Raw genomic sequence first — 24,160 nt, 5'->3', positions numbered from 1 at the left:
TATTTTTCTGTTGTTTATGGCTAATCTTTCTGATTTGTTTCCTATCTTAATGAAAATTTTGAGTTCTAGTAAATAATTTTCCTGATTTCTTTTTTCCTTGGAATTAACAACCAGTTTTTTTATTTATTTCATCCACGGATGCTTTGCATTTAAATATTCCCTAACTCGTCTCTTTTTAAGACTCAGAGCCATGTTACTTTCCTAGGAAATCCTGGCAGACTTGGAGACGTCCATTATCCTTGGCATTGCTCATGGCGAACCTCAGCCAACCTGGGTTGCAGCCTGCTCTGCAGCTGAATCCTGGGCAGGATTAATCAGCCCTCAGTTTGTAACTTGTTGAGCCTCATTTTTTGCCTTGTGTAACTTTGTTGCTATATTCAGATGATGCCACAAGATGGTGCCCAAATAGCAAGGAATTTCTCTCACATTCCCAGCCAACTTTCTTCCCCTTAAAGTACAGTCCAGTGTAGTTCAGAGGTTTTGTAAATGACTCATGAGTTGGATGATAGGTTGAGATGGCAAGTGTTAAAACTCACCTTGTGTCTGTGACCCACCTGGTCCATGATGTAATGACTCTTTTATAGACATTGTCAGTCTGGAACAAGAACTCTTAAAAGGAAACACTTATGACTTATAATACTTTTTTTTTCTGGTATTAAGGTGAATGGCTGTCAGCTATAAAGTTAGAACTGGTGTTGTGCACAAAAGAAACTGTTTGGAGCACACAGTTGTGTATGTTCTATTGGGGGACTGTTTAGCTCAGTTACCTGGACACCGTGAGCTCCCTTGCTGAGTGATCCTCCTGCTTGACTGTTTTTAGGTGGCTGGGCCCACAAGCATGTGCCACTGTTCTCAGCTAGTAGAAGGAAAATGAAAAATGAAGTTTCTCGATTAAAAAATTATTTTTGTCTTAAAAATTAGTCACTTTTTCCTCCATTTTATATGGTGGTTATTTTTTTCTTTCTGGAATAGACTGTAGAACAGTAGTTTTCAAGCTGTGGGTTGACCCTTTTGTGGGCCAAACAACCCTTTCACAGGGGTCATCCAAGACCACTAGAAGACACAGATATTTGCATTGCAATTTATAACTAGCAAAATTATAGTTCTAAAGTAGCACAGATATAATTTTACAGTCAGGAGTCACCACAACATGAGGAGCTGTATCAGAGGATTGCAGTATTAGGGCAGTTGAGGACCACTGTTCTAGAGCATGTTTGGTCAGCTTGTGTGTAACATGTAGAGCCATGAGTTTTATCCTAGGCATGACAAAAAAAAAAGAGGGGTGGGGGAAGGTAGAGAAAGGGGTAAGAAAATAAAACCAAGAGTACTATCAATGCTTTAAAACACTTGGAAAGCTTAAAAGATGTTCACCTGCGATCAGGTGAAAGGTGATCAGGGAATCCCCCTGTCTCATGAATAATCTTTGTCTTGTAATTTGATTAAAGGAGACTCACTGGCTATGTGAAATATAGTCATATGATTAACATTGGCCTTTATTTACAGAAAGAAAACGGTTGGAAGCCAAGCAACGGGAAGACATCTGGGAAGGCAGAGACCAGTCTGTGGTTTGAATATCACTTCCTGAAAGGAATGAATCCCTGAAGTAGCAAGTATTTGATGTTCTCCAGACAGGAGGATCTTTCCAGAGCTGGGCACATGCAGAAGAGCATGTTACAGGAAACGAGAACAAGACAGAAGACTTAGAGAGCAAAGTCCAATCCTCACTCTTGAGTTCAGACCTGTCCACTGTGATGGAGACGGTCAAAGGAACTATCATGTAGGAAGGAAAATGGAAGAGTCCTGAGTGGAGCAGGTCACGCCTCCAGGAAGTCTAAAGCAAATGTAAAGCCAAACAGGATTCAAGCCTACAGTGACAGGAGTCGGAGGGCACTGGCAGGTGTTCCTAACTTCTCAGAGTTGAGACCTGAAGGGCGAGGGACCGCAGTGAGGGGGCAGTGGAAGCAGCTCACAGACATGAGTGCCTGGTGCACTCGGCGCATACGGAGACTACACTGCTAGCCCAGAACTCCAGAGCCACTGAACCACGGCATTTGGACTCCTGAGCTTGTACTAAGCTTGGTGTCTGGTACTGCTCCAGCTGCACAGCAGCCAGGGGCTGCTGCCTTCCTTCCTCACAAAAACCAGGCCTAAGGAGCTGAGTGCTAGCTCCAGTTTAATCAGTGATATGTTGTGAGAGGGAGAAATTAAAGGCTATTTTATAACATAAATCATTTTGGTGTTTATAAATCTTAACCCCCGCCTAAAAACCAACAACATCGGAAGAAGAAAACAGAAAAACCTGTAGATGAGTTCTTTAGCTTCATGTCTGATGATGTGCCTGGTTTAAACAGGACTTTTATCAGCCTAGCGAGTACAGTGCTCAGTCTTTTCTGCCCAGGGGTAGATCCCTTAGTGATCATCTTGGCAGCTCTCTGTGGCAGCTTCTCTTGCCCACATCTCCTCAGACATCTTCTCTCCAACCTCTGCATTTTCCCATAGCTGTCAAATCTGACACCCTACAGGAAACATCTGGGACACAGTATGTTCTTGGTACTAGCCTGTGCCAGAGGGGCTTGGCATGCAACTCCAGACCCTCCAGCACAGAGATGAGTCTCCAGGATAAAATAAACACCTCTAGCAGTGAACAGTTTCCAAAAGGACACAGACAGGTTAGAGCCTCCAACTCAGCCTTTTCTCTCACAGCTGCCTTCTTGGTGGTTTTGGAAAGTAGTTCTGTGCTGAAGAAACGGTAGTGCTAGTCTTTAAGGTGCTGAAGTGGCAGGAACTGGTGTCACACTGTGTTTGCAATTGGGGCAGAAGCTTCTTTTTATACCCATGACAATGATGGATTATTAGCGTTGTCTAGAACATGGTAGAATGGAGCTCTTCAAATATCCCTAGATGGCCCTGGCCTTGGGTCTGAGTCCTGACCTGTCCCTGTTGCTAATCCCGTCTGGAGCTCTATCACAGTTCTTCAGCATTGTTTCTTCATTCCGGGTTTGCTTTCCCAGAGGCCCTGTACAGTGCCACCGTTCCATATGTGGGGAAATGCACTGTTTTCTCGGTCCTCTGTTTCTGTCAGGTCTTCAGCTTCCACTTGTACAGCCTGTGCTCTGCTTTCGCTCTGTTTACTATGCTCTGTTTGAGCAATGGATACATTGAAACAAAATGCCAAGGATTCCAGTATTGCCTTTTATTATTTTTATGTTATTTATTATTAATATAATAATATATTATAAATATATTTATTTTTATATTACATGTTAATATTCTTATTGATTTTCTGTTATTATTATTAATTTTATATATGTCTGAATTCCTGGTAACTGGAGGCCAGAAGTATGTGTTAGCTCTCCTGGGACTAGAACTACAATTGGTTCTGAGCCAGCACATGGATGCTGGGGATTGTACCTGGGTCCTCTGGAAGAACCAGGCTCTTGGCTGTTGAGCCATTGCTCCAGGCCCAGCATGGCTTTATACTAAGAGACACATTTAAGGCACACACTTGACCTGTTTTCACACCCTACCCCAAGTTAGATACCAGACCATGGCCACATATGTACTAGACAGCATTCACCTCTGACCTACATCCCCAGGCTGGATTTTTGAATTTAGGAGTGACCTTGAGAATGGAAAAAAAAAAAAAGAAGAAAAAAAAAAAAGAAAGAAAGAAAGCAAAGACTTGTCACCTTTCTGTGAAAGGACTTCTTGTTAGCTGCTTAATGTCCTTCCTCTAAAGGCATGGTAATGTTTATTATCCAGTTTTTAAAGAAGCAACCTACCTTATGTCTGATAATCAGCTACTTTTAACTCTCAGATAATTCTTCTAATCAGTCTCAGAGAGCAGTTTTTGTTTGTTTGTTTGTTTGTTTGTTTGTTTTTTAGGTCAACATTCAAAAGTTATGGGGCATTGCTGTTTTACTTCTATTGAAAATGTGCTTTTTGCTTATTTTATTCCAGTAATTGGGGGTGCTGTGTATTAGTCAGTGGTGAGAAGTCCCAGCCATGGCCCAGGCTGTCCATGCAGGATCAAATGCTTGGTTATATCTAAACCGAACTTTTATAAGAGGAGTTAGTGGGAGAACACCATGTGGTGGCTACTGTCTCATGGAACAGACCTCTCTAGAATAAGGAGAGCTGTTTAGACACTGTGGCTGCTATGAAAGAAATGTTGCTATAGGGATAACATCTCCTGTACTTAGTCCTACATATATGTCTTCTGTATGATAAACATCTAAATCTCAGGGTAATGTAGAATTCTAGTAGGAAGTTACAGTCCCTGTGGATTCTAGTTTTCTCTTTTAAAGCGTAAAAGTCTATTAGCTTCTGAAGAGAGCTTCCTAGCCCTTCCCTGGGGCACACAGGGTGCCAGGTGAAAGTCTTCCGAGGTTTTTGGTTCTGTCTGGAATTTGGCGATTGGTATTCTGTTAACATTCCTCATCTAGTTATAAGTCATGCCAGCCACCAACCTGCCCGTGTCTTTCCCTTTTAACTCAGAAGTTTAACAGCACAGCCCTTGTATAGCTTTTTCCAGGAATTAGAACTGGCTGCACCTACCAGTCGTGTGATGTGGGCCGGAAAGCTGAGACCAGAGCTGGTGGCTGTCTGCCTAGCCTGCTTTTTCTGGCCTCTTGGAAACTAGATCCAACAAGAAGGTGAGGGTAACCTCCCTGCCAAGTCCGGGCATCACTTGCCACCCCACCCCTAGCAAGCTGCACATTCTTTTGCAGACCATTAGCTTCATGTGTGAGTATGTCACTGTTTGCTGGAGCCAAGAGGAAATCAGTCCTTCCCTTGTTTACCTAAACTGTTATACCAAAATAGGCTTCTCATGTCAAGTGAAGGAGACAGAAAAAGGCACTTTTTGTTCACAGAGGGTACCCCAAAACATGTGTTTTGACTGTCAGGGTAGCTCTTGTAATGTGGGGAGGAGAATGCTGTAAATCAGTTCTGTCTGTTACCATTTATTTTGACTTTGTAGCCTCTATTATAAAACCTCAGTCTGGGTTGCACCCTCTCATTCATCCCCTTGGCCTCTCAGCCTTCCTGACCCAAGGTTCACTGTTGACCTGCAAAGCAGGTTAGTGTGTGACTCAAGAAACCTACTGGGGTGGACTCTCCCAAGGATTGTGTCGTGAGCAGCAGCCAGCTCTGGAGGGAGAGGGCAGAGTGCAGTGCACTGGAAGCTACGGAAGCTCAGCTGTCTGGCCTCTAGCAGCTCACAGTGAGCAGCCTTTATTGGCATTATAAGACCTAGAAAGATCAGCTGTGTGTCAGTCAGTGGAGAAAGGTCCAGACATGCCCTAGAAGACCCCAGGCTTAGACCACCAGAGCACAGCTGCTTCAATGGTGACCTCTCCCAGGTTTTGTCCTGGACTAAATGAAGCGTTCTCGTTTCTTGTTAATTCAGTCTTCTGTTCCTGACTCTACCAGACCTGTCTTGGTGTTCCTGCAGAGGTGCAAGATTGACCAATTTCTTCTCAACTGTAAAAGTTCGTTTAAGGTAAAGTGGCCTTGGTTAAATCTGAAATTTAGGCTAACCCTGCAGTGTGGGTGATTCTAAGAGACTAGACTGCCTGCCAGATATGGGCATCCTGTTGTCCCCCTGGGCAAAGGTCCTCAGAGGTTGAATTTATTGTGACCTCTGCTGTCTTCTTAATTTCTTGCTACTCTGCAGGAAAGGCAGAGTATTATGTCATCATGTGAAACTTGCCACCCAGCCCCAGGGATTGGGGTGTTGATCCGTCTGGAAATGGAGGAGGCCTGAGGGCTCAGGGGTATTGGAAACTATGTGACAGAATAAAGGGAGCGCCTGAGATGTGAGTTCTAAGTGAGGATAAGATGAGGGACTGCATTCACCAGCTTCTCTGCCACGTGTGACTTTGACACGGTTATTTTGCAGGGAGCGTATAGCAGAGAGAACTGACTCCACCCACTTCTTGTGTTCTCTGGTCCTCTGTCCTCTGTTCCTCCCAGACAATTGCAAAGCACCACTTAGAGGGGGCCTTGGTCACAGTTCATCCCTGAGGAACTTAGAGCTCCTGAAACTGGGAACTGTGCATCAAGTTATAAAGACGCTAGAGTCTCCTTAAGGAAGAGAAGGTTTAGCTGGCCAGAGCCTCAAGGCCATGCTGACGGCTTCCTGAGCAGCTTCGTGGTGCCCATTGTCACTAGCCCCTTGTCCCGTGAGTCAGGGCTTTGTGAAGGGCATGGCTCCAGTAAGCTGAGGTATCTGGTGTGTGAGCAGAGCTGGCAATAATGGCTTCAGATCAAGTTGTTCCTGAGTCGCTGCTCCTGCTCCAGGGAGAGCTCTGCGTTGGGTCGGTAGGAATCCCCTGTGGGCCAAAACAGAATAGTTGGAGGACAAACCCGCCTGGCCCCTTCCCATCAGGGCAGTGGTAGGCACAGCCTGTTGTGTGGAAAGGGCTATACTGGTTCTTCTTTGTTCCCTCCCCAGGTTTTCTGTGTGGCCACTCTTCCTCCCTGGTCCCCTGGTTTCCCCCTGGGAACTCAACAGCAACAGGAGGCTCTGCAGTGGCGGGATTATCCATGACTGCAGCTCCAACCAGCTTCATCCTCTGCCATGGTGCTAGCTGCCTCCTGGCTCCTACATGCCCCTTCCCTGCAAGCTTTCAGGGACAGTAATTCCCCATTCCTTTATCCCTAGGCTCCCTGTCACTTGTTTCCTGGTTCTCTAAGGAGCTCTAGTCACATAGCTTCAGGTGCACTGCACTGAGTGAGACCTGACACTATCTTTGTGGGTCCCTAGCAGTCTGGTTTTGGAGGCTCTGTCATCTCCATGTGCACAGTCCCAATTCCTCTCACATTCTTGTTTTCTTCTGTGTCAGCGAAGTCTACTCAGTTACCCAGATGTGGAACTTTACCGTTCCTTCTCATTCTCTCCCATTTGCTGGCAGAGTTTATTTTTAAAACAAATGAGGCTAGGGATAGGGTGCCTGCCCAGTCTGTGGAAGGCCCTGTGTGTGTGAGCCCAGTACCACAGACGAAATAAAAAAAAAAAAAAAAAAAAAAAACTGCATCTTGACTGAAATGTCAGTGTCCCTGTTTCAGAGGTGGAAACCAGGGGAGAGCATTTCTGTCACAACACAGGCCTCCCGTAGCCCCTCTATGGAGACCACATCAGCAATCTAGCAGTTCACAGTCCATTTTTACAAAAGGAAACTACCCAGACATGCTGGCACATGCCTGTACTCAGTAATCCTGTACTCAGGCTGAGGCAGAGGACTGCCCAAGTTGAAGGCCAGCTGAACTGCACATACCTCTTTCAAGGAACAGAAAATTTTAATTTAAAAAAAAAATCTTGAGGCTGGAGGGATGGCTGAGCAGTTGAGTATATACACTGCTTTTTGAGGGCTGAGTTCGGATCCCAGCACCCATACCCACACCATGGGCTAACAGTGGCCTGTCACTCCAGTTCCAGGGGAATCCAGTCCCTCTTGGTTCTGTGGACACTTATACTTGTACACATGCCTTCTCTCTCTCTCTCTCACACACACACACACAGAGAGACAGAAACAGAAATCTTGGAGGAGAAGGAAAGAGGGAAGGAAGGAAGGAAGGAAGGAAGGAAGGAAGGAAGGAAGGAAAGAAAAGACCCCCTCAGGTTGAGATTTCCTCACTGTCTTCGGTTAGAGAGAGGTTAGTGGGAGTTAGAAGGCAGCACAGAATACTCTGTCTTCCCTTCTGCATCTCTTTCAAAACCGCGCTCCAAGACCACTTCCTCCTGTAGCGCATCCACTCTCTCTTGCTCCCCATTTGCTTTGCACCCTTAGGGGGTACTCCCCAAGGAAGGGTTTTCTGTCTGTATGCCTGTACCTCTCTACAGCTCCAACTTCCTGCATCCCACTGCGTGGTACCGTGACCTATACAGTTGTAAGTCTTCAACCACACTGACAAGCCAGCCCTGCGCCACACCTTAAATACATAGAGCGTAGCAAGTCTAGGCACCATTCAACTGTGAGATGGAGGGATTCTGCACAAAAAGCAGCTGCCTTCCTCCTCCTTCCTGTGCCTATCTGATACTACAGTCCTCTCTGCTGCTGTCTGTAGCTGGAGATACCAGCAGAGATCAAGGAGAACGTTTTCCTGGGAAGAAGGCAGTTGAGGAAAACTACAGGAAATGAGACAGGAAAAGAGAGAGAGAGAGAGAGAGAGAGAGAGTGTGTGTGTGTGTGTGTGTGGCTTGAGAGGCAGGAAAGATTCTGAGACTGGAAACTAGTCAGTCAGTCCTGAAGGAATGTAGTTGCTAGGTAGTGAGGTTGATGACCCATGTCATCCTACCCATAGCTGTCTGTATACAACATCTGTGACACACGAGGCACACCCAGGTGGACTTCTTAGCATTCTCCAGCCCTGGCAGCTCTACGAGGCTGGTGTCACTGTGACCACGTTACCTGTGTGGCAGTTGTGCAGCCAGACTCGCTGTCCGTCGTACTTGCAGCGGCACCGTATCATGTTGTTGGAGAAATCTGACTCTGCCACATCGTTTGTGGGGTTCACAACCACCTGCAGTGAAGGGGACATCAAAGCGGGGATGTGATTTCTGAGTGACTTTACATCTTACCTAGTATTCTACAAAATGGCCTTTCTGTGCCCTGATTAGCTGGTCCTTAGTCACTCCTGGGAAGTAGGCATCAGCGTCCCTCTTCACAGATGTACAGATGAAGACAAAGAATTGCCCAGTGTCCACTGAATCAGGACTCAAACCTAGAGCCTTGGGGTCCCCGTAGGGCTCTTCCCCTACAACACAGCTCCTAAAAGGAACAGATCTGTTGGATCCCGTGGGAAACCACCTTTCTCTGATGCCCAGCCCTTCTGTAACTGCTGGAGAGTCATCCTTACCTGGAAGATATAGTCCCCTGGGCCTACATCTGTGATATCCACCCACTGGCAATCGATGTCATGCCGGTAGGTGTCCCAGCAGCCTACTGCCACTCCTTGTTCCCCAAAGTTGGCACATGCATAACGCCGCTGCACTCCTGTAAGGGACGATACACAGTTACCATGGCACCAAGAAGGCACACGTGCCCAAGCACTTTGTGGTCGCTCACCGGCTTCATCAGGCAGTCCTCAAACTGGATGTACCAGTTCTGCCCTCTGCTCAGTCCACGGGTTCAGTTAAAACTTGCCTGAGTACAGAATCTGTGCTAGCTGAACTTAGCGTGGGCCAACAGCATTCATGACAAAGACTGCTACTTTGGATGCCCCAGTATGGGTGGGATTCTAGCCCTCCTGTGCTACTTCTGTCCCCCAGCGCCTCCTGAGAGCTGGTTTTCATCTGCGGGGTGCAAGTAGGAAACACATTTCATGCCCTCCAAAAGCTGCTGAAAGTGTCACCTTTTTAAGGTGGTACAAACTGGTGGGGATTGTGACACCTGTTTTGGAAGCCAGAAATTGACATTTTGAATTGCATTGAGCACTATTGCCAAGCTAGAATCATCAGGAGCCTGGGGCTGTTGGACAGGGAAAGGAGATCTTGGTCCCAAAGGCACTTGAGAAATCCCTGCTCCAAGTACCTCAGGGGTCTACAGACACAGGAACCCACGAACCTGCGGGGCAGTTTGTATCTTCTAGACAGAAGCTGGCCTTGTGCCCCTCAGCCACTTTGGAGCCATTGAGCGTGAGCAGGTCATAATGGGTGAAGACCTCGATGCTGTGGTAGTGCCTGAGGAAGGAGGAGAGCTGTCAGCCCTTCAGCAATAGGAGTGGGTCATTAGGAGAGGTTAGCGGGGAAGGCTGAGGCCCATCATTTCCCACAGGGGAAAGCCGTAATAACAGGGCAGTGCCCGCCCTTCCTCCGAAGTCCGAGATGAGCATGGTCACAGAGTTCTTTGCCGGCGCCCCTGCCAGGCAGCAAGGCACAGCTGTCCCCTCTACTTGGACTCTTAATTCAGGTAGAAGGGGTGCGAACTGCCCCTGGTGGCCTTCAGAAGGCTGGGACCTCGGCTGCAGGATCCAAGGCAGAGGTGGGCCGGGAATCACTGGCCCAGAGATGGCCTACGAAGTGAAGCAGCTGAGGAGAGAGTTTATCGTACTCCGTCAGCCTGGGACCAAATTGCTACCATATTTTCCAATCCAGTGGTAATGACAGCTCTGTGCACGCTACAGGAAAAGGTGCTTATTAACTCAGGCAAGGCCAAGTCCTCCAATCGCCGCCCATTCCTCTCAGCTTTCCCTGCGCACAGCTATGTCCTGAAAGAAAACAGGACATTTCCCCTTCCACTCTGCCTCCTTCACAGGCTTCGCCTCTCCGTTCTGCTCCACAGGTTCCTTATGAGAAAGGACGCCCGTTGTCTCCTTCCATCCGGTCAGTTCCCTGCCATCCCTGCTTCACTGTGTTGCTGCAGGAACCTGCCAACCTTTTCTGCTGAGCAGGCATCCTGTTTTGTGCCTCCACACTTCTGCAGTCCCCACTTGACTTGACAGGGGCTACCTAAGGTCCTATACAGGAAAAGTATGGAATGCCATGCTAGCGGGGGGCCAGCCACTGGCAATCGTGCGCACCTGGCCCCGGAAGCACCACCCACCAGGGTACATCCAAGGAAGATTACATTGTAGGGCACAGGAAGGTGCTCCAGGGATTTCCTGTTGTCTCCTGGGGGCAAGCCCAGCCAAGTGACTAGAAAGGCAGACTTAACCGGGAGTTTGCCTGAGGCCAGGGGAAACCAAACTCTTGAGTCCCCAACCCTCAGTAGCATCAGCAGGTACCAACCTGTGGCACTGGTGCCAAATCCAGCTGTGGCGTCCAGCCTTGGGACGGAAGTCAGCCCGGCCGAGGTTGTAGATCTGTGAGGAGAAGCGCAGCAAGCGCCGGTGTCCGTAGGGCCAGTCCATGAGGTCAGCCGACTTGGAGAGGCAGTTTTCCTCATGAGCACAGTACAGCATGCTAAGTGGGCGATCCTCCAGGTAGGCCGTCTCTTGTACCAGCTGGGCATTCATCACAAGGTCTGGAGCACCTGGGGGTGCAGGGGGTGGGGGGGGGGCAGGGTGAGAAGGCAGTGCCTGCTCCCCACCACGAGCACAGGCTACTCCCAGACTACAGAAAGAACGCAGGAAGGGTAACTGAGTGCGAAGATGTGAGCCCAGTAACGGGGAGCAGCCTGTCACTTCCACCGGGGAGGCAGCTCTGTTGTCATGGTAAAGCTTGAAGCCAGCATTCATTCTTTGCTGGGGCTCACTGTCCCAGCGCTGTGACCACACAATGTTTCTGTGCCCCATATTTTGTCATCTACAAGGTGGGAGTCATATTGTCGGTATTAATAAGCAGTATCTGTAATGTGCTTAGCACATTGTCTGGCCTGCAGTCAACAGGAAATGGATATAAGCTATATTTCTTTTATAAAATGCTTTTCCTCTTACAAAGGGCCTTTGTGTGGCTTAGTGGGGACAAACCTCTCACAGGCTTTGCTAATGCCTAACCTGGTTATTTCAGCCAAGCCTCTGCCTTTCCCTGGGCCTCAGGCTCTGAGTGTCTGTGGAGCTGGAGGGAGAGGGGAGGGAAAATGGAAGGAGTCAGGTGTGGAGGCTGCTCCTCCACTGTGCTTGTTCAGTCCGCAGACCTCTGGGCCTTGCTCCTTCTGGACAGCCCATCCTAGCATACCCACTTCCACAGTGTCCCATGCACTCATTCCTCAGACATCCAGGCTGTCTCCAGTGCGCCTCTGCATGCACAAGTCCAACCTGAGGTCAGCAGAGTAGACCGGCCAGGAAAAGTGCATGCTATGCAACCCCGCCGACCTGAGTTCAACTCTTGTATTCCGAGTGGAAGGAGAAACCTGACTTCCAAAGAGTTACACACATACACACAACGACGACGACGATGATGACAACATTTTGTTTCTAAATCCAGTGTGCCTAAGTCCTCTTTCGTCTCCTTTAAGGGTCTCTCTTCTGAAGCCTCTACCATCACTGTCCTTCAAGCGTCAGTGCTGGTAGGTGGCGGTCCATTCCATTGCTGTTGCCACGTAACCTCAAAAGAGAAAAGGGGCCTTCCTCACGGGTGTCTGGGGTTTAGGTATGCTGCTGGGTGTGGGGGCCGGTGAGAGTGGATTGATGGGGACACTGGCTTGTCTCACTGGCTGGGTTTGGAGTGCACTACATACTCAGTGCCTGTCAACATGCTCTGGAGATTCCTGTGGCTTCTGTTGGAGAGAGCCAGGAACGGCCAGCATCAGACCAGAGCTCTAATAAAGGAAAGGAGAGCCCGCAGCGAGTGAGGGGGAAGTCAGAGAGGTGAGGAAAGTCAAGAGAGAGGCGGGTGAGTACAGACTGCTGGTCAGCCACCTGCCTGCCTGTTGGCGCCGAATGTGCTCACTATGACTGCTGCACTGGAAATGGTTCAAGTCCAAGGTTGCCAAGCAACCAGTGTGCTGTGAGGCCTGGTTGCACAGGGCACCTCCGACATTCTGTCTCTCTTCAGGGGAGGGTCAGAAGAGTGGGCCCAGGGCTCTCCTCAGGGTGTGCGACACAGAGGGCTCCCTGACAGGCTGGAGAGTGGCTGGGAAGAAGGTCAAGTGGCCTCTGGGGTCGGTGCCAGCCGACAGCCTTTGGACTGGATGTAATTATCTTGGCTCAGGCCTTGCTGGTCAATGTCCAACAGATGCTGCCAGCCTGAGGATCTGGGTCTGTGGGGCAAACTCTTGCCACAAACCAGTTGTGTCCTCACGTCTTTTGGGTAAACTCCACGGCTTGGAAGGGAACCCACAGCCTGGCCTTAGACACTGGTGTGCCTCACATCTGTGTATCCTCTGCAGTGTACTTCAAAGTATTCCTCCACAAATAATAACAAATCCATTCTATGTTGTAACTCAGCACACACGCAGTTCTGAGAAAAACCATTACCTTTCCTAAATGCAATAGACTGCCATGTTTTCTATTGTGTTTCACTCTTTTTTAAACCGTTGTTCACAAGCCTCAAGTTGCAAGGTCGTCTTCTAGATCCTTGTGCTTTTCTCAATTCTCACACTAATTCTAGGAGGGACATGGGCAGGGCAGGCTTTGCATCTGGCCATGACAGACTGCTCTGCCTCCCAGCTGGAGAATGGTGGGGCTCCTGTGTCTGCTCCCTGACCCTGCCACCCACCCGTCCATGACTCACTGTTCATGCAGGCGACGCCGGCTGAGAAGCGCCCCGAGCCGTGAGAGCAGTGCACGGGCCCATGCCTCTGACACTGCTGAAGGGCCATTTCTGTGCCTGAGCAGCGAACTCCACTCATCACCACTTCTTTGGCCTCTGGCGTCCCCTGCCAGTACCAGGTGTCCTGGGAAGACAGTGTATCCCACCAGAGTTGAGAGGCACCACAATGCAAGTCGTTCTGACACCTCCATCCTACCATCCCTCAGACCAGTCCAGCACAGGCCTTCAAGTCTTCACTGATAAGAGCACTACCCGGTGGGCAGCCCTATCACATTTGAACCCCTCTGGCATTAAGAGTTTCTATGTAATTGGGGCAATGCCCTACTGCCCCAGTGCCCTGTGGCACTATCCCATCCATGTCCAAGAAGGCAGCTCTGCTGTTTGAGTGGGACAAGCCTGACCCTTCATTCCCACACCAGGTAGTGTGTTCCCCCCATTCCCAGCTGCTCCTCACATCCCAGTCAGGGTAGATCCTGGGCCTCTTGAGTGACGCCTGCCCTTGCGCAACAGGCCCGTGGGGAGCCCACAGATAGGGATTTTGCCCCTGCCTCCTCCCTCCTTTACCCTTGGACTTTGTAGCCCTCTCCCCGGAGAGCACGCTGCAACCCCCTGGCTCCACATTTCCTCAACCGAGTCAAACTTCCACTGGCCACGAGCCTTTGCGTGAGCTGTTTCTCCTTCCTCCGTCTAGCTAACTTCAAGTCACAGGTGAAATATATTCCAAGTCATTTCAAAAGTCTTCCCCCAGCTGGGCTCTGTTCACCCAGTTGGTGACAACCTATAGCTTCACTCATAAGTGCCAAAGGAATGAATGAACGCATGGCCAGCGGCTCTGGCGGAGGTTCTAGCCCAGGAGGCTGTGGCTGTAGGAAAGGAGCCGATCTGAGACCTACCTTGATAGCGAAGTTGGCAAATCCCAGCCCAAGTTGCCGACAGGTCACCATGGCTTCAGTGAGCCCCCAGTGGTCACTGCATACAGTCCCCCAGCGTGGGACGCCGTTCACCTCCACCTGCACCTCCACTACGCCCTCTTCGGGGTTGCGCCCACCAGCCAAGCGCACCTGTGATAATCAGGCGAGGAAGGGGAGAAGCCGGGGTCACAAGCTGGGAGACCTGCCAGACACCCCGCCTCTGTCTTTAGATCATCAGCTAGTGTGTGAGTTCTCTGCCTGCTAGAAAACCCTGCCTGTGGCAGGGGATTCTGCCCTCCTCCTACCCAGCCTCTCCCACTGTTAGTGGTGAACTCAGTTTGCCAAGGGCATTTGTATCTGCCACCTTGTTGACAGTCATCCCATTAGAGAGTCAACACCATTTTCCAAAATGCCAGCAACTTACCCACCATCCCCAGAACCACTTCCCAGCGCTATTTGCTGGTAGTCCTGACTTGATGCGCTTTTTTCCCCTCAGCTTTTCTCGGGACCTGGCTGTGTGAGCCAGTGTGTCTATCAGAGAGGCACCATGTCCCTCTGCCATGTGTGAGACTATATGTGCAGCCCGCCAGGTCACAGAGAGACGGGAGCTTCTTCAAGCCAGCCCAGACCCCTGCCTAAGGGCATTCAGGCCTAAACCCACCTTGTTCTGGAAGCCCATGTCTGGGATGTTGCACCTGACAGCAGCGTCGTTTGCGTGTTGACAACCATTCTGGGACCCCTCCAGGGCAAGGCAGTCACCGAGGGTCCGCTCATAGCCCCTGCAGCGCACCTCACTCAGGTGGATGGGCCCCAGCCCTGCGGGGAAGGGTGAACTGTGTGAGGCGCCCTGGGGAGGGAACGAGTGCTACATCCGGGCCCTCTGATATACCCCGGGTGTCTCTGCTTACCTTGGCCCAGCTGGGCCCCAAAAAGGGCCTCCCGGGCAGAGCCGAAGCCAAGCTGGCGACACACAACGCTGGCTGAGATGAGGTTCCACCTGTGGTCGCAGACCGTGCCCCACTGGCGGTTCATGAGCACTTCCACACGACCCTCGCCCACCTGAGCCCCAGAGCGCAGGCGCACTTTCAGCTCCTGCTGGAGAGGAGAGAACCCGCTTCAGGGGTGGACCTCAGGGTGGGCCCCTGTAAGCTTCACCAGCCAGAGGCAAAGCCCAGTTTCCAATGCTGCCCTTGGCTTCCCACAACTATCCCTTTGTAGACCTCTGCTTCGTCATTGGCATATGGGGGGCGGGGATGTGCATGTGGTGTGTGTGTGTGTGTGTGTGTTTGGGGGCGGGGCTCACTAACACTCTCTCACCTACTTTTTTAAACAAAAGACCAGGCTCAGGTTCAGTGCCTTTGCTCTCAGTAAGTTGCAGCTACAATTTAATTACTCTTTTCACAGTCGCGTTCTATCCATGGCAAATAATGTCAGCTTCCCATCTACAGGAGGATGATAAATGGCCTCCTTTAAAAAAACAACCCAATCCCAAGGAGCCCGGCTCCGCCTCCCCACATGGTTCCTCTCTCCTCTACCTCACTGGGCGGGGCATTGCTGTGAGGGACCTGCACCTGCAGGTTGCTCAGGACCCCGGGGCTGACCTCTGGACGGGACTCCTTGCGCTTTGGCTTCGGCTTCTGTCGGTGAAAGTGGGGCCCTGCCACACAGCTGACCACAGCGTGCATGCCGCCCGGACAGGCTGGCCGAAGCTTGCCCCTTCCTGGGGCCACCTGTACCTGGCACTTGGCCAAGTGGGGCTCTGTCCCCAGACAGTCAACCCGGTGAATCCAGAAGGAATTCTTTTTTGTCAGGCTGCTGAGCCTGGAAGACAAGAGAATATGGGTGGAGGAGGGCTTGAGTGGGGATGAAGGAGCTCAGGGGAGAAAGGGGGGAGAAAAACAAAAGGGGAAAAGGGGTAAGAGGAGGAGGGGAGCACTTCACGGGAGGAGGGAGAGCACTTCATGTCATATCCCTTTGCCTGCTATCATACCACTCCTCACCTAGACATGGGATCCTTCATCTTCAGATTCCAGACTTTTCTGTGACAGAGAAAACAGAGCGGGTGAAGGGACGCAAGGCTTCTCCTTGTCCCCCACCTCAGTTTCTCAGTTCAGACGTTTATAGCAGACTTCATAGCTTATAGACATTTACCCAGCTCTTCAATACCAAAATGCACAGCGGCCTGATGGGATGTCCACCCCACCCCACAGATAGTGAGGGCTGCTCTCCGGCTCCACAGGGAAGGTAAGCAAGGTTCCTCAGCTCATCCTAAAGTCTCCACTGCCCCGGGGCTGCCATGGGGGTCCTTCTTGCCCTCCCCCAGCCCCTACGTCCAGATGAAGGGGTTCTTTGGGGGGGTCCCTGGGAGACGAGACTTGGGAAAGGTCACCTGGGGTCAGTGGAAGTCGAGAGCTTTATTGAGGGGCTGGGGAGGCTGCCACCCAGTCTGTCGTCAGGGCTGTTCTACTGAAGTAAGGTCAGTAAGTCAGCAGGGCTTGATTTGCGATTACTAGGTACTGAGGAGCCAGGGCTCCTTCATGTCTCTTTCATCCCCACAGACAGACTCGCATGGCTGCCCGCCACGTTCTTTATTCAGAACCAGAGTCCTCTAAGCTAGAGGCAAGGGACTTACAACTGCCTAGAAGACAGAAACGTGGCAACCCAGTAAGGGTGGGGCAGGCTAGATGTTGTAGAGGTGCCTTGAGAGTCCCACAGCTGTGGGACTGCTGCGGTTGTGGTGATTGTTTATGAAGCTGATGGGATCGTCTGTGACAGTTTGGTCACATTTCTGAGAGTATTTTTATGTCTCCTTTACCCAAACTCCCCACCCCAGGTCTAGCTTGCATGCAACCCAATTATAGTCCTGCTTGGGTCAGAGCAGGAGTTTCCTGGACAGCAGAGTTGCAGCAGAGGGTGGCTGAGGGCCGTGTACCCCAACCAAGGCCCAGAGCTAGTTCCTGATGGAGCCAAGCCCCACCCCGGCCACACTGTAAGAACTACAAGGTCCTGAGAATCATCTGGAAGTGGCAAGAAACGTCATGCTTGCTAACCCAATAGAAAGAAGGTGGCATCCATTGAGAGCAATTGAATAGAAATGCGTCCCTCCAGAATCTCACCGAACCCTTCAACAAAGTTTATAGTGCGCATGCGCGTTTATAATGAGCACACGCATATGCACTCATGCGCACACATATGTGCAACCCTTTAAGGTTTACACCATACACACGCACACGCACACGCACGCACACACACACACACACACTCACCAACTTGGCGATCGTGCCCCTCCTACCTGTAGTAGTGGCTGTTGACAGGTGTCTGGCTGGGAAAGCCCAGCATCCCACAGACGACCCTGCTGTTGTTCATGGTCCAGCCCTGGTCACACACCTGCCTCCAGTGGCCCTCGTACCGGACTTCCACAGCCCCCTCAGTCACTGGGCTGTGCCTTTTGGCACTGGCGAGGATGGGTTTGAGCCGCACCTCCTCTAGCCGCCGGCCCTGCAAGGCATAGAGTCATCTCACCATTGGCCATGTCTCTGGGTCCTGGGCCTCCTGGAGACCACTGCAGATTTCCCTGAGAAAGCCAGGCTTACAGTCACCTTCCTGCCCCTCACTGTCAGCCCCAGAGAGCAGGAGGCATTTGCTGAAGGCCATAGGGAAAATGGAAGCCAAAGTCTTGGTTTGTCCCTTTCCCTCCTTGGATCTATCAAAGTGAGAACAGGTTGGGAGCCCTCAGAGGATGAGGATGGGCATGGAGGGGTCTTCTTGGCACCACCCTGAAAAGAACTGAAATGCTTAGGGGTAGTTGCTTGAGGCCAACTCCTGTTTCCTGGATTCCTCGGGACCTACCACCCTTATCGCTGTGTGACTTAAACCAGTATGGAGCACCCCAAGGCTGCCCATTGAAGATGCAGGGTGACAAGGCCAGCTGTCCTCAGGCAGAGGCTGCCCAGCAAGCAGAGGGTGGAGCCAGTTCCCTGCCCTGCCCGTTACTGTTGTTTGGCTTGAGCTGTTTTTAGCTTGGGGTTGTTTGTGCTAGGAAGAGGCAGCAATTGTGGCCAAGCCTTGTGGCTGAGGCAGCCCCTTAGCCCCACGTCTGCCTCCTCCATAGGAAGCAGCTTCTCAGGTCCCACCAGGCCTAGCGTCTGGTCCCCTGACTGGCTCTATATGGATGGCGCCTCCTTCCTCCATGTTTACTCTGCAGGAGGCTTTCTGCCCCATCCAGCCCTCAGCTAGGACAGGACCTAGACGGCCGCCTCACCTGGGGCCCAAGGGCATTGGAGACCTTCTCAGAGTGATAGCCGTGCTGGCGCTTTGGATGGCATACCACCCCAACATCTTCTGAGTGTCTGCAGTCACTGACACCCCAGCCATTAGAGCCACACTGATCCAGCGTCTTCTCGGTGCCCAAACAACGAACATTGTCCAGCCAGATGGGGCCTGTAGGGGAGGGAAGAGGAGTTCAAGAGCAAGGAGAGACAGACAGACAGACAGACAGACAGAGAGGGAGGAGAGAAAGAGCGAGGGAGAGAGAGGGAGAAAGGGGGAGAAAGAGAAAGAGGGAAAGAGGGAGAGAGAGGGAGAGAGAGAGAGGGAGAGAGAGAGGGGGAGAGAGAGAGAGCTTTCTCTTTGGTGGGATACTACATTGTTAAGCACTGAGGGACAAGGGAAAGGAAGGGCGTTGGTTCTCTGGGGTCTTAGTGTCCATACCCCTGCCCACTGCTTTCTCTTGGTGTCAGCTCCACAGAAACTGTTTCTGGAAAGTGGCAGGTAGATCTAATGACTGAGCACTAGTCCATCTGTCTACTTTTCTGTCCATCAATTACTTCCTAAGTACCTACTGTGTGCAAATCACTATGCTCAGAGAAGCGAGACTTGATGACGCTGGTGATGTCATTCCAAGCGAGAACGGGAAGGTCAGAGCAGAGGCCATCTGCAGCTAAACCCAGGAAGTGCCTCCAACAGGGCATTTCACCGAACCATGAAAGGTAGGCTTCTAGAAAGTTCTGTTGGAGCCTCAGTGAGCCCAGTCCTAAGAGAAAGAAGCTGGCTCCCGTGTCTTTGCATCCGGCGTGGCGCCGTGTCACGGTCACTTACCCTCTCCTTGACCATACTTGGCACTGTGTGCCCAGGTCAGGGCCGACTCAAAGCCCAGCTGCCGGCAGGCCACTGTAGCCTCCTGGAGAGCGAAGTCATCATCACACACCGTGCCCCACTGGCCCTGGTGCAGCACCTCCAGGCGGCCCTCCTCCGGCCTGTCCGCCGGACCCACAAGCCTGAGCTTCTTGGTGCCTGATGACTGTGGCCTGCTGAAGGGGGCTTGGCTTAGCAGCAGTAGCAGGAACAGAGAGAAGGTAGGTGGTGGGGGCCACATCATGGTGACTTCGGGGCGCCTGGGGGAAGGAATGAATGTTGATTAGAACCTCTGCCCATGTAGAGTAGACAGGAGGAAGAGAGGCCTACTCACCAAATCCAGTCCCTGGGTCCTCCAGGAGTACCGTCAGGTTAGAAACATCTGCCTAGTCATAACACCATTGTCTGGCTTCTGCTGTTCCCGGCACCCCAAGTAAAGGAGGTGTATGAATGGTGGGGTGGGAAGGACTATTCAGGGCAATAGGGTCCTTCCACTACTGCTGTGTGGCCTGGCCGAGTCTCTTAAATTCTAGGACCCAGTTCCTTATTTCCAAGGTGAGATGGTTGAGCCAAATATCATCTGCTGTCCCCTCTGGTCTGGGTGGCACGTCCCTACAGTCACAGCCAGACTGTGTAGCTGTGTGGTTCCTGCATTGGTTACAACAGTTTTGGGAAGGACTTCACTTTGGTCCATGTGTTAAGCCAGGAGTAGGGACATGAAAGTGAAGACATTAAATATATTCCTCACCTTCACGTCACACAGAGATCTAGGACTGGGGGAGGCTTATACAAGACAAGTTCGTATAAGCTGGGCATGGCGTCTCCCACATATATCGCAGCACTTGGGAGATAGAGGCCGGAGGAGCAAGCGTCCAAGGTCGGAACTCCATAGTAAGTTCAAGAGCAGCCTGGGCCACAAGAGACCCTGTCTCAAAAACCAGCAGGTAGCCAAAGAAAGGAAGAGAGAGAGAGAGAGAGAGAGAGAGAGAGAGAGAGAGAAGGGGAACAGGGAGGGGGGAAGAGAGAGGAGGAAGGGGATAGGGAGGGGGAAGGGGGAGAGGGAAGAGAGACAGAGGAAGGGGAGAAAAAGGGGGAGAGGGAGAGGGAGGGGGAGGGGGAGAGAGGAGAGAAGAGAAAGGAAGAGAAAGGAAGAGAAGAGAAGAGGACTACTTAACTTGGGTCTTGTTGGATGAATAGGAGTTCTCTGGAAAGGGGCTATTTCAGCTAGAGAGGACAGGGTGGGTAAAGGGGGAAGAAAAAAAGAGGTTATGCAGGAGCAGAGCAGAAGGTACTGATGTCCATTGCTTCTGGAGATGTGAAAGGGAGGGGCGGGGCAGGCAGGTCCCAGATGGAGGAGGAGCTTGTGTACCTTGCAGAGCATTTTCTCTTCATCTTATCAGGATGAGAGGAACCCTGGGCGGGTTCAGGCAGGGACACATACAGTAGGGAGTGAGGGGGGAGCAAACTGGAGCCCTCAGTGCTTTAGGGACTTTAGTCCTGGGGCTGGCAGGCAGGGCAGGGCACAGAGATGAGCCACCCCCCTCCCAGGCCACCCACTGTTGTCATTTCTCCACCCTGGCTCTGGAGGTCACCCTAGGAGTGGATGGAGAAGATGGACACCCTGCCAATGTCTGTGTCTTTTGCATGATTTTAAAAATAAATAATCAGGATCTTGTTATAAAGCTAGAGCTGGCTTTGCGTTTGGAACACCCCTGCCTCTGCCTCCCAACTCCAGCGATTACAGGACGAGCCAGTGCAGCTGACCTCTTGAGGATTATCAGTGAGGCCAGGTGTTGGGGCACCTGAAGACATTAAACCCTGCTCCTTACCCTCACTACACATGGACAGAGAAGCGAGAAAGCTTTTCAAAGGTCTAACAGGTCAGCCAGGAATGGGAGCATCTGCATATAAGCCTGGCACTTGGGAGGTCAAGGTAGGAAGATCGAGAGTTGCACTTCACCCTTAGCTACCTGGCAACCCTATTTATGGAGAAGCACACAGCCCATCAGTCAGAGCAGAGAAAGTCTCAACCTCTGCCACTCCATTACCCAAGGCTGGGGTCCAATTGAGAGTCACTCCTTATTCCCCCAGGACCCAGTGCTGCCTCTAAGCCCATGGCCTTGATCGGTGCAAGGATGGATGAAAGGGAATAGAGGTATACCAGATGGCCTTGGGGGGGGGGGTGGAGAGAGAGGGGGGGGATCCATGGGAGTGAGGACTTCCTGTTGCATTGCAGTGCCCAGAATGATGCCAGATGTGAATGTGGCACTCTGAGCCATCTGTGGTTGCCTATGTGGGAGGTGCCATGGCATGGGATTTGCCATGTGGGAGGACTTTCTGGAGGAGTCAGACTACCTGGGTTCAAATTCCACTTCCTCACTAGCCTAGGTAATGTGGAACAAATTTTCACTTTAGTGTTTGTCTCCCCTCTGTCAAATGGAGGTGACAACATCTATACTGACCAAATCAATAGGGACATGCCAGTCTCTATGAAGAGTAACTTGCAATATCACCACGGCAGCTTGGTAGAAGCGCTGGTCTCTGCTATCCAACTGCGGGTCCCTGGACTCACCCCTGTCCCTTCCACTATGATGCCAGACCACATTACCACCCCATATGCCACACCGAGACTAGGTCAACTCTTCCCATTGGCTCTGCTGCACTTTCTCCCAGATGACACCCCGATCTAGTGTCACTCTACACTCAGGGCCCTGGGGGAATCCTAGCTGATTGTCACTAGAGTGCTCTCTGATGCTTCCCATGCCCACTTTCTCCTCTGAGGGGGTGCGGGAGGGGGGTGCGGGGGGGGGGGTCACTGGGGTCTGAGCTGAGAGGTGACACTATACTGTTCCTGCTAAGGGTCAGGAAACTACCATCAGTGACCATGTGAAGAGTCCAGGTTTCCTCTTGGTCTCTCAGTTTGCACACATGTAAAATGGGAAGTGCTTTTGGGTGTAACATGCTCTTGGGGGTCTCTGATAGGCTAGGTTGTTCTGCTTTGTGACTGTGGCTAAAGTTCCCACTGCATGGAAGAGGTCTGTCTCCTCAGAAGCCTCAGGCCTTCAGGCTCCTTGCCTGGAGACAAGGGTGGGCTTCTGCTGCAAGACCCTGGCCTCTGAGCTACAGCAGTGCCTTTCCTTCCAAGCCACCAGGATGCAGACCCTGGAGAGGTCCCCTCCCATACTGCCTACTCACTCCAGGTCCCCAGAACTTTACCCACACCAAGCTCTTCTTCTCATTGTCATTCTCAAGACAGAGCCTTCATCTCCCAGGGCTCATTGCTCATCCTAATCAGACTGTTAAACTCCTACACACACTTCAACACTTAGCTCAAATGTTACTCCCTCCAGAAAGTCCTCCCAGTATCCTACCTTCCTATTCGTTCCCACCAAACTGAGTACAGGAGGACCGGGCTGAGAATTGGGCTGAGGAGAAAGAAGGAGCCCCTTCTCCTCCCCAGGGAGAAGGGAATGGGTGGGAGTGAGCACAAGATAGGAATGCCTCTAGGAACATGTCTGAATGGGCATCTCCATTTCACAGATGGAAAGGTCAGGCCCCGAGAAATGAAATAGCTGAACTGGCCAGAATTCAAACAGGCCTCCTGGCTGCAGGCTGGGCTCGAAACCACAAGAGTGATCGAAGTTGGATGGGGGAGGGAGAGGGAGGGTGGATGGCGCTCTCTCTGCCTTGTCACTGGCTATGACTCAGGCTGAAGTGCAAGGACACTGGTGTGAAGTCCAAAGACACAGGCACCTGGCCGGGCCAGGAGGGAAGGCTGGAAGAGGGTAATGGCCCAAGATTCCTAGAGCAAGGGGGTGGGCGTGGGGGGGGGCACTGTCCTGCGATCCCAGCTGTGGGTCACTCCTGGACCTTTCTCTGTGACTCTCTGGCCCTTAGTCTAGGTGCTGCACTCTAGGCATGTTCCTGTGGTTAGAGCAGGAACATGCAGCCTGCAAATGGGCCCCCACCTATATAGGTCTGGGGAAGGTGGGGTTTGAAGCCCTCTGCCAACCCCTCTTTCATCCAACCTCCTCATCTCCAGCAGTCAGCTTTGTGTTGGTAATAGGGGAGAGCCCAGCTCTGCCCCAGTGCTTAGTGCCCAGAGTCACAGGAGAGACATTTAGTTCTATTTTACTCTGTCCCCAGCATTCTTACATGGTGAGAAATGGTTACTTACACACAATGTGTTCACAAACCTAACACGCAGACTCCTGCGGGCCAGAACTCTCTGCTCATGCAGCCTTGAACCAACTCCCCTAACATGGGCACTTGTCCAGTGGGGAAGCAGGTTGTGACCCACCGGGAACAGGGCTGACTTATCCTTGGGATTCCCCCTTTCCTCGGAGCAACTGGAACCCTCAGAGGCCTGTCCACCCGCGAGAGACAGAAGAAAGGACAGACAGACAGACAGCAAGAGGCAGACAGGAGATCGCAACAGGCAGGAGCTCACCGGCTGGATCCGGAGGTGGAGGTCGGGGCTGGGCCGGGCGCCACCGCAGAGCAGCGCTAACGGGCCTCCCGGGGCACCCTGGGGGCTTTTTATCTGCCAGCCTCCCGCCTCAAGTCCGGGCCTTCCCCGGGGGAGGTCGCAGGCCCCGCCCCGGGCGCGCCTGTGTGCACGGGCAGCCCCGCCCGGCCGGCCATCAGCCAGGCGCGCAGCTCGGGACGGGGCCAAGTTGGGAAGTCCCAGGCGCTGCGGGGAGCGCGGGGATGGTGGAGTCCCCGGAGACAGACTCACGGGACGGGGCAGCGTCATCGGGTGGCAAGGATCAGGTCTGCGAGTCCCTCTGCAGGCGCGGTGTTCTCCTCTGTCTAACGGACGATCAGCGCTGTGTCCATTGACCTTACAGAACTGAGTGCCCCACAGTCTTAGGTCTGGATCTCGTGGGCTGCTTGTGCAGGCGTCCTTTTGGGGTGAGGGCCCAGGTCCATGGCTGGGTGATTCTGCTCGAGTAGCAGG

At 51.8% G+C, this 24,160-nt stretch overlaps 2 protein-coding genes across 3 annotated transcripts in view; one reads left to right on the top strand and one right to left on the bottom strand.

Annotated features, from left to right (window-relative positions):
- R3hcc1l (R3H domain and coiled-coil containing 1 like) overlaps positions 1–3,265 on the top strand; it is a 70,635-nt gene extending 67,370 nt beyond the window's left edge. The window contains exon 7 of the mRNA XM_052185598.1: positions 1,504–3,265. Within this exon, the coding sequence (XP_052041558.1) occupies positions 1,504–1,571 (68 nt within the window). The 3' untranslated portion in view covers positions 1,572–3,265. The remainder of the gene's footprint in view (positions 1–1,503) is intronic.
- Positions 3,170–23,666, bottom strand: Loxl4 (lysyl oxidase like 4). Of its 2 annotated transcripts, XR_007978351.1 has the most exons (16): positions 23,651–23,666; positions 19,165–19,460; positions 18,329–18,507; positions 17,360–17,565; positions 16,068–16,106; positions 15,669–15,888; positions 14,976–15,159; positions 14,729–14,883; positions 14,050–14,217; positions 13,118–13,280; positions 10,733–10,976; positions 9,570–9,685; positions 8,863–8,999; positions 8,415–8,526; positions 5,181–6,335; positions 3,170–5,149 (listed from the first exon to the last, which is right to left on the bottom strand). XR_007978351.1 is itself a non-coding variant. In XM_052185613.1 (15 exons), the coding sequence occupies exons 2-15, from the start codon at positions 19,442–19,444 to the stop codon at positions 6,265–6,267; spliced, it is 2,277 nt and encodes a 758-aa protein (XP_052041573.1). In that variant the 5' UTR covers positions 19,445–19,460; positions 23,651–23,666; the 3' UTR covers positions 3,170–6,264. The 2 variants fall into 2 exon arrangements, 1 of the variants encoding a protein (XP_052041573.1); XM_052185613.1 differs by having other exon boundaries at positions 3,170–6,335; positions 14,976–15,162.
- Between the last annotated feature and the right edge of the window lie 494 nt (positions 23,667–24,160).

This window comes from Apodemus sylvaticus, chromosome 1 (genome assembly GCF_947179515.1).
Source record: "Apodemus sylvaticus chromosome 1, mApoSyl1.1, whole genome shotgun sequence".
Classification (NCBI taxonomy): domain Eukaryota; kingdom Metazoa; phylum Chordata; class Mammalia; order Rodentia; family Muridae; genus Apodemus; species Apodemus sylvaticus.
This window is presented reverse-complemented; position numbering and strand designations above follow the sequence as displayed.

Bases quoted from the DNA above. Each gene is read 5' to 3' on its own strand.
- Loxl4 (XM_052185613.1), bottom strand. From the start codon at position 19,444: ATGATGTGGCCCCCACCACCTACCTTCTCTCTGTTCCTGCTACTGCTG. The intron at 18,508-19,164 runs GTAAGTGACCGT...CCTCCCCTACAG, and splicing joins CAAGTATGGTCAAGGAGAGG to GCCCCATCTGGCTGGACAAT. The intron at 15,163-15,668 runs GTCAGCCCCGGG...TCTCCTCTCCAG, and splicing joins GCAAGGAGTCCCGTCCAGAG to CAGGAGCTGAAAGTGCGCCT.